Here is an 8,894-nt window from a genome sequence, read left to right as displayed (position 1 = left end):
TGAGTTTCTGCTGTTGGGTGTGGCCTATTATGCTAATTAGTTCCTGCTGGGCATGGCCAATTTGGGAGCCAGCCGGAACTCCATTCTTGTGCGTTCCTGCCCAAAAATATCCCTGATTGAATCTGATTTTAGTGCAGAACTGCTTGGAGTAAACATGGATTAAAAGGAGAGTGCAGAAAGGGCCTGATACACGAGCTGTGGAACAACAAAATGTGTCGTCTGGCCACTGAGGCCCTTTGCTCCACCAATGCTCTTCCTGTGAGGAAGATGTAATGCATTTCACTCAGTAAGGACCAGCGGTGGGGCCGTGGCTGAGTGGGAGAGCATCCGGTTCGCATGGAGGTCCGAAGTTCAATCCCCAGCATCTCCGATGAAAGAGATCCGGCGGGAGCTGATGTGAAAGATCTCTGAGAGAGCTAATGCCAGTTGGAGTAGACAGTTCTGGGTGCTTTCACACTAGAGATGTAAAATTTCCAGAAATTTTGAAACTTGGAAAAAAACCCGGTTTTTTTCCGGGGGTTTTCGGGGGAAACGGAAATTTTTGGAAAAATTGAAAAAAATGCTATATTAGCATTTCTTTTGTCTTTTCTAGATTGAAAGTCATCTTTTTTAGGAACTTTAGGAACATAAAATATGACTATGGACATTTTTACTTGGCATGAAATTATCACAACTAGCATATTAAAAATATAGTGTATCCAAACAATTATTACAAACAGAATACCCACCCACATGCAAAAACAAAACTGAAACTTTTTTATTTTCTTCTGACAATCGCACCTCCTAAAGGAAGAAATGCATCTTGTTCTATATATATATAAGCAATGATTTGAAAAATATTTGAACACCTTGTCTTAAAATATTTTATTCATCATGTTAAAATAAAACGTTCCATAATCAATTTTTTTTCTTTTCTTTTTTCAATTTTTCCAATTTTTCGGAAAAAAACAAAAGGCTTCGGGGAAAAAACGGTTTTTTTCTGAATTTTTCAGTTTTTTTTCCGGGCCTTCACATCTCTATTTCACACACACTAAATAATGCACTTCTAGTGCCATTTGCAGCTGGATTTCACTGTGTGGAACGGCAAATCCACTTGCAAACAGTTGCTGAGGTGGATTGAAACGGCATTATTCAGCATGTGTGAAAGCGTGTCAATCAAGAGTCTGACTGAGTAGAAGGCAGCTTGCCTGTGAGTTGCGGTGTGGTCAAACACTGCTCCGGCCTTGATTGGTCTTCCCGCTAGGAAAAAAGAACCCTCTTTCCCATTTTACACACACCCTTCATGCGGTGCCTGTGATATACACAACTGTGGAGGCAGGAAGTGGTGATGGTTTTGGCGAGACGAAGGGTACGAAATTCCAGGGGGCCAAGTTGCTGGGGTGTCATAGCAGTAAGCCTCTCAGGAAGCGCCTTGTGCGTTTTTTTTTCTGAATGTTAGAATGTCCCGGACACCAAAGGGGCTTTTACGGAATCTTTGTGTGGGCGCTCTTGGTACATCTCATAAAAAGGGCTGCGTGGTGAGTGATCTTCGTAAGATGGCCCCAGTCTGTTTGGAGCAAGGGCCCCAACCCTCGGCCTTCCTTGTGGTCTGTTTCAGATTGTGATGAACGCCATTGTGGACACCTTGAAGACGGCATTCCCCAGATCCGAGCCTCAGAGCCCCACGGAAGAGCTAAGCGAGGCGGAAGTGGATGGGAAGTCCCAGAAGGCCAACAAGTAAGGGTACCCGCGGGGGCTCAGTTTCTTTGGTTTGACGTTTTGACCCTCTTCTCTGTGGAGGATCCGTACCATTTAATTGTCTCTGTGAAGTGATGGCCACTTGGTATCACTTTGCGTTGGCCTAGCTGCTCAGAAGGAGCTGCGGTGGCTCAAGTGGTTAAGATGCTGAACTGCAGGCTGTGGAACGTCAGTAGTTCTGTTGGGTGGTAGTGTTGGGTGGGAAGGAAATTGTGTTGCCAACTCCAGGTTGGGAAATTCCTGGACATTTGTGGGGTGGAGCCTGGTGAGGGTGGGATTTGAGGAGGGGAGGAACTACAGATCAGTATAATGCCATAGACTTCACCCTCCAAACCATACATGGAGGAGAGAGAGGAAGAAAGAAAGGGGGGGCAGAAGGGAGAAAGAGAGTGAGAGAGGTAGAGGGAGACAGGAGGAAGCAAAGGTGTGGGGAATAGGATGGCCATTCCGCAAGTTTCTTGCGGGTCTCCACTTGTACTACTCCTATTTTTACCTTGGGTATCGTGTGTTCTTCAAAGGCCACCAGATGTGTGAGCCAGCAGATACTTAGCATTGTTTATCCAGAGTGAACAGGGGGCCGGCACCGTCCATGTGAAATATTTGCCGTTTCTGTAGGTGACTGGATCCCTTCGGGCCAGTCAGGGATTCTTGGTTGGAACAGGGTGAAATGCAGCCATATCCGGGACACGTTTCTTGGAACAAGATTTCACTTCATTAAAGCCATCACATAAACAATATGAAATCTGGTGTGTTTTTAAAAGAAAAAAAAGAATACTTTGGCTGGAGATGGCATTCCTTAGCAATAAACAGATTTTTATTTTTTTTACTTCAAAAAGCCAGAAGACCCTTCCAAATTACTCCAGCCTCTCCCTGCTTGTAGATTTCATAGAGGGAATTTTGCACTTTGGTTTGCAGCCCAAATCTATGTATGTTTGGAAGCAAATCCCGCTGAAGTTTAATGAGACTCGCTTCCTAGTGAGTGCGCTTCGGGACATCACTGTGCCGTCCTCTTCCCGAAGTGCATTTCCAGTGCAGAAGCCAAAGCAGTGAGCCCAAGATCCTGAACGTTTGCATTAAGGTTTCCTTCCTTCATTGCATGCTTGCCGTCTTCCTGGAAGAATCTAACTCAGGGGTCCCCAACCTGGTGCCCGTGGGCGTCATCATGGCACCTACCAAGACCATTTCTGGTGCTCACCAAGTGTTTCACTACTCTTTTGCGGTTGCTCAAGTGGTTAAGACACTGAACTGCAGGCTGTGGAAGGTCAGTAGTTCAGCAGTTCGAGACCCGGGTGCCGCATGATGGAGTGAGCTCCCGTCTCTGGCCCCAGCTCCTGCCAACCTAGCAGTTCGAAAGCAAGAAATTGCAAGTAGATAAATAGGTACCACTTCGGTGGGAAGGTAACGGCGTTCCGTGCGCCTTGATGTTTAGTCATGCCGGCCACATGACCACGGAAACGTCTTCGGACAGCGCTGGCTCTTCGGCTTTGAAACAGAGATGAGTACCGCAACCCTAGAGTCGGATTCGATTGGCTTTCGAGCAAGGGAACCTTTACCTTTACTTTTAAAATTAAAATTAAGTTTCTTCTCCCCTGTACTTGGATTTCCTTTTTACGTGTGTCGTGCCGTCTGTTGTGGATGGCACCGCCTCCTACAGCAGCCATTTTGTGGTTGTGCCCATCATCCTGTGTCTGAATTCCAAGCTGCCCACAGGTTCAAAAAGGTCAGGGACTCCTGGTCTAACCAACCAGGGTTGGAAATGTGATGCTGGATTAGATGGGCCTTCGGTCTGACCCAGCAGGGCTGCTGTTGCATGCTTGCTGTGAACAGCTAGAAATGCATGAAATGCTCCTGAGGTTTTGCAGTGATAAACCTCAAAATTCTTGTTTGCTTCCTTCAAAGCTTTAAGGAGGACACTCGGTTTGGCCTGGACAGGTGGCTGCCTGGGATCCCCCAGCCTGGTTCACATGCATATTTTCATTGTTTGCTAGTTGACAGAAGGGGCCGTGGTGGCTGAGAGGTTAGGACGCTGAGCTGCAGACTGGAAGGCCAGGAGTTCAGCAGTTCAAGACCCGAGTGCCGCATGACGGAGTGAGCTCCCGTCTCTGGCCCCAGCTCCTGCCAACCTAGCAGTTCAAAAGCAAGAAATTGCAAGAAGATAAATAGGTACCGCTTTGGTGGGAAGGTAACAGCGTTCCGTGCGCCTTGGTGTTTAGTCATGCCGGCCACATGACCACGGGAACGTCTACGGACAGTGCTGGCTCTTCGGCTTCGAAACGGAGATGAGCACCACCCCCTAGAGTCGGATTCGACTAGCTTTCGAGCAAGGGAAACCTTTACCTTTACTAGTTGACAGGATAGCCGCTCTAACAGCCCAGGCTGGCCCTCTCTTGTCCAGAGCTCAGAAGCTAAGCAGAGTCAGACCACCAAGTATGACTAGGGCTGCTTTTCTGAGGAAGGCAATGGCAAACCACCTCTTTTCAATTGAAACCCCCACGAGGTGGAGCTTCACGGGTCACTATGAGTCCGTCGCAACTCGGCGGCACACTTTGCCTTCCGCTGACATGACAGAGCGTAACTCATGTGTGTGAACAGGGGATGACTCTTTCAGACTTTCATATTGCTTCATGCCATGTTATATGGCATTGTTTTTTTTCAGTTCACACCTTTCGTGGTCCACCTTTGTTCAGTAATGAAGCGGATCCATGTCTTGACGAGCTCTTTCAGAGGAGACTCGGAGGTGATGAATGTCATAAACGTGTTTCTCTGAAATGATGTTGAGGTTTTCTCTTTCACAGGTCTAGGCTGAGGTTTGCATCCAGTAAAATTGCCCCAGTGTTGAATGTGACTGGCACGCAAGAGAAGATCATGTACTCCCTGAAGGAAGGCACCTCTGTAAGTTTATAACCTCATTGAGGAAAGCTCAGTGAGCATTGAGGGCTTGAATTCACAAAGATATCCAGAAGAAGAAGAGGAGATTGGATTTATACCCCGCCCTTCACTCACTCAGAGTCTCAGAGCGGCTCACAGACTCCTTTCCCTTCCCCTCCCCACAACAGACACCCTGCGAGATAGGTGTAACTGAGAGAGCTCTGAGAGAAACTGTTCTTTTTTAACTGAGAGAGCTCTGAGAGAAACTGTTCTTTTTTAAGAACAGCTCTTATCAGAACTACGGCTTGCCCAAGGTCATCCAGCAGCCGCAAGTGGAGGAGTGGGGAATCCAACCCGGTTCTCCCCGATTAGAGTCCGCGCACTGAACCACTACACCAAATTGGCAGCATTCCTAGAATGAGCGTTTCCTTTGTTTTGCTCCGGCGTGCTAAGAAGCTGACGCTCCCCTTCTTTTCTTAGGCAGTGGAGGGTTTGTCCCTAGCCAGGATGGAGTCCTTCATCCAGAAACAGGAGAAGCTTCTGAAAGCCATGCTCCATGAAGGCCTGGAGAGTGAGGGGAACGGAGAAGCTCTCGATGATTTGGCAGATCACAACACGAATCCCATGGAGGTGGTGCGGCAGCCGGCTGAAGGCAGTGACGATCAAGGTGAGCTTCGTTTCTGCCTCAGTGGCTTGACTTGCCTTCCTCCCTCTTGCCTGCATCTCCTCACAGGGATTCCTTGCCTCTGCCTGAGTCCCACACACAAGGGGCAGAGGTGGGAGAATGGACCACACCACTAAAGACGGCAGGGGGTGGATTCCAGTTTTGGATATTCCTTCGCATTGGGGAAAAAAAGCCACGCAAATAAAAAAACCCTACCGAGTTCTGTTCTCCCCACCACCACCACCCACACACACACATTATTTGCTGTGCTGGCTTTCTATTTGCGGGGAGTTTTTAATCTTAAGTGGAACCTTCCAAAACATAGCTTCAGGTGTGTAGCCCTGTTGGTCTGAAGCAGCAGAATAAAGTTTGAGTCCAGTGGCACCTTTGAGACTGACAAAGTTTTATTTACCTTGAATAAAACTTCGTTGGTCTTCAAGGTGCCGCTGGACTCAAACTTTGTCCTTCCAAAACGTGACCCCGCAGTTGCAGTGGTGCAGTCTGTTCTGTACACCTGACTCTTTTTTAAAATCCTGGCCTTCTCCAAGGAGCTCTGGGCGGCAGACTTGGTTCTCTCTCTTCCCCCTCCCCATCTTGTCCTCAAAATAACCCCATGAGGGATCGTCAGCGGAGAGAGTGTGACTGGCCCAAGGTTACCCAGCAAGCTCCGTGGCAGAGTGAGATACGAACCCGAGTCTTCCGTTTCCTTCTTTGGCATGTATGTCTAAACCAGGATTCAAAGGTGGGTTCCCAGGGCCGTTGTACACAAATAACCAAACCTTTCTTTATTTTCTTTTTAAAAGTTTATTTTAAGTTCTGTGACAGCAAAGGTTTAATCAACTGGCAGCACAATGCTCTGAAGTCACACAGCAGGAAAACAAGAAAATTAGCTTAACTCTCTGACACATTTTCAAAGCCTGCGTTACGTGGCAAAAACCTTAAGTCCAAGAGTCAAAGGCTCTTGGCTCATGTGTTCTCTACATTGCTGTCCATTGCAATGTAAGTATATCACAGTCCACGCTTTCAGTCCATCATAGGGATGCCAGCCTCCAGGCGGGACCTGGGTATCTCCTTGAATTACAGGTCATCTTCAGCCTAGAGAGATCAGTTCCCCTGGGGAAACTGGATGCTTTGGAGGTTGGACTCTATGGCATTGTACCCCCCTGAGGTCCCTGTCCTCCCCAGGCTCCACCCCCAAATCTCCAGGAGTTTCCCAACCTGGAGCTGGCAACCCTAGTCCATCAGAATCCAAACTAGCCTCTTTTTCTCTGGGCTCTTAGCCCATGCAACATCAGGTGATGATGACGTCCAGTCAGGACATGCTCTTGCTGGAACCCTCTAGAAAATGACCTCATCACCCCCGGTTCCTCCCCTCCCATCCTGTGGGCCGCAGGTTCTCATGTGGAGCTAATTGCTACCTTCCCAGCTCTGTCCTTGAAGATGATAAGGGCTGTGTAGGCCGAGAGACCAAGTAATAACACCTGCAGGATGGAACAAGCCAGTTACCATTCACATTAACTCTTCGGGGGGGGGGGGGCGGCAGGGGAGCTTTGCCTCACAGATGGCGGTTGTAAGTTTACAGAGACGCGTGCGGTTGACATGTGTGGTTTACTCTCATGTGGCTACTCTGCTCAGTCCTGATGTTACCATCAGGGGGCAGCAAAGTGACATGAATGAAAAAGACTGTGGCGGGTGGGCATAAATAGCAGAGAACGAAGTGTGCCATCTGCACCACAAATGTGAATATTTTGAGTAGTCGTTCACTTTCCCCAAGGAAATTGGCCACTGTAAGGGTTTTTAAAATTATTTTGTTAGCATGGGATGGAGGAATAGAGACCAATGTTCCCTCTAAGCTGTGGAGTCTTGTGAGCAAAAATTCTACTTTGTGAGCTCCTGACATTAAAGTTGTGAGCCAGCAATTTGGCTACTGCATAAATTAGTTTACTCTGGAGCCATCCTTCCTGAGCTAAGACAAAAATGTGTGAGCCGGAGGCTAAAAAACTGTGAGCTAGCTCACATGAACTCATCTTAGAGGGAACACTGATAGAGACCTTTACTCAAACGGTGATCTCCTGGGTTCTTTGAAGGGCACCAGGAGAGTTAAGCTGCGACTGCAGCCTCATAGCTTCAACGTAGTAATCCCGGTTTCTGCCTTTCTTCTCCCTTGTGCAAACTGAAGCCCGCGGGTCTTTTTTGTTTTTTTTCACTGCTGTCCTCCAATCACACTAAGGCAATCTTAAGGTTTAATTTTAATTTTTGCATCAAATGTGCATGAACGGCATAAAAGAAACAGTGGCGTGCAAGTAGCAGAAACTGGTGAAAGGAAAAGGCTCACACTAACCACCTGCAGAAAGGTATATATCGGTACATCCCCAGTACAAACTTGACCTCAGTTTGTTATTTATTTACCTATTTAATTTATACCCTGTCTTTTTTCCACAGCAGGAACCAACCCAAAGTAGCTTGCCTCATTCTCTGCTCCTTCGTTTTACCCTCACAGCAGCCCTCTGAGGTGGGTTAGATTTAAAACTAGCCCCAAGTCAGTAGACTTCCCCGGCAGGGTGGAGATGTTAGTCCCACACTTTGACTGCTGCACCATGCAGAAAACTGGTTGGTTTTTTTCTCACTCTTTTGGGGATCCCGTTTCTGAATTTCCCATCTGCTGCCACCCGTCATCTTCCCTTCCATCATCTTCCTCGAGAGCCAATTTGGTGTAGTGGTTAATTGCACGGACTCTAATCTGGGAGAACTGGGTTTGATTCCCCACTCCTCCACATGCAGCTGCTGGATGACCTTGGGCAAGCCATAGTTCTATCAGAGCTGTCCTTGAAAGGGCAGTTCTTGAAAGCTCTCTGAGCCCCACCTATCTCACAGGGTGTCTGTTGTGGGGAGGGGAAGGGAAAGGAGCTTGTAAACTGCTCTGAGACTCCGAGTGAAGAGCGGGGTATAAATCCCATCTCTTCTTCTTCTTCTCCAACCCCTTGGATTCTTCCAGTGTCCTCTTCCTTTTTCTGCGTTCTTTAAATGAGAGCCAGTTTGATGTAGTGGTTAGATTATCAGACCAGGATGGAGAGACCTGGGATTTGAACCACCCCACCACCATAGAAGCCTTCTGGGTGACCTTGGGCCAGTCACATGCTCTCCACCTAACCTACCTCGCAGGATAAAATGGAGGAGGAGACTATTGTGAGCGGCTTTGAGTGGGAAAATGGGGTAGAAATGTTTGCACAGAGTCTCTCTGCAGACGACGGGCAAGTGTTGATTTCAAAGTGTGATTAACACATGGAACTCACTGCCACAGGAGGTGGTGGCGGCTACAAGCATGGACGGCTTCAAGAGGGAATTGGATAAACATACGGAGCAGAAGTCCATCAGTGGCTATTAGCCACAAGGTATAAATAGGAACTCTCAGTCTGGGGCCAGTGATGTTCTGTATTCTTGGTGCTTGGGGGGGTCAACAGTGGAAGTGCTCCTAGTGTCCTGGCCCAACTGCTGGACCTCCTGATGGCCCCTGGTATTTTTGGCCACTGTGTGACAGAGTGTGAGACTGGATGGGCCACTGGCCTGATCCGACATTGGCTTCTCTTATGTTCTTATGATGGGGAAGGCACTGCCCGCATTCCTG

The 8,894-nt window shown here is 48.0% G+C and overlaps 1 protein-coding gene across 1 annotated transcript in view; it reads left to right on the top strand.

The window, feature by feature from the left end:
• The window catches only part of SNX19 (sorting nexin 19), a 67,552-nt gene that overhangs the window by 15,123 nt on the left and 43,535 nt on the right, over window positions 1-8,894 (top strand). The window contains exons 6-8 of the mRNA XM_015426514.1: window positions 1,598-1,716; window positions 4,533-4,629; window positions 5,086-5,272. Coding sequence (XP_015282000.1) covers window positions 1,598-1,716; window positions 4,533-4,629; window positions 5,086-5,272 — 403 coding nt within the window. The remainder of the gene's footprint in view (window positions 1-1,597; window positions 1,717-4,532; window positions 4,630-5,085; window positions 5,273-8,894) is intronic.

Source organism: Gekko japonicus, unplaced genomic scaffold (assembly GCF_001447785.1).
Source record: "Gekko japonicus isolate JY-2015 unplaced genomic scaffold, Gekko_japonicus_V1.1 scaffold177, whole genome shotgun sequence".
NCBI lineage: Eukaryota > Metazoa > Chordata > Lepidosauria > Squamata > Gekkonidae > Gekko > Gekko japonicus.
This window is presented reverse-complemented; position numbering and strand designations above follow the sequence as displayed.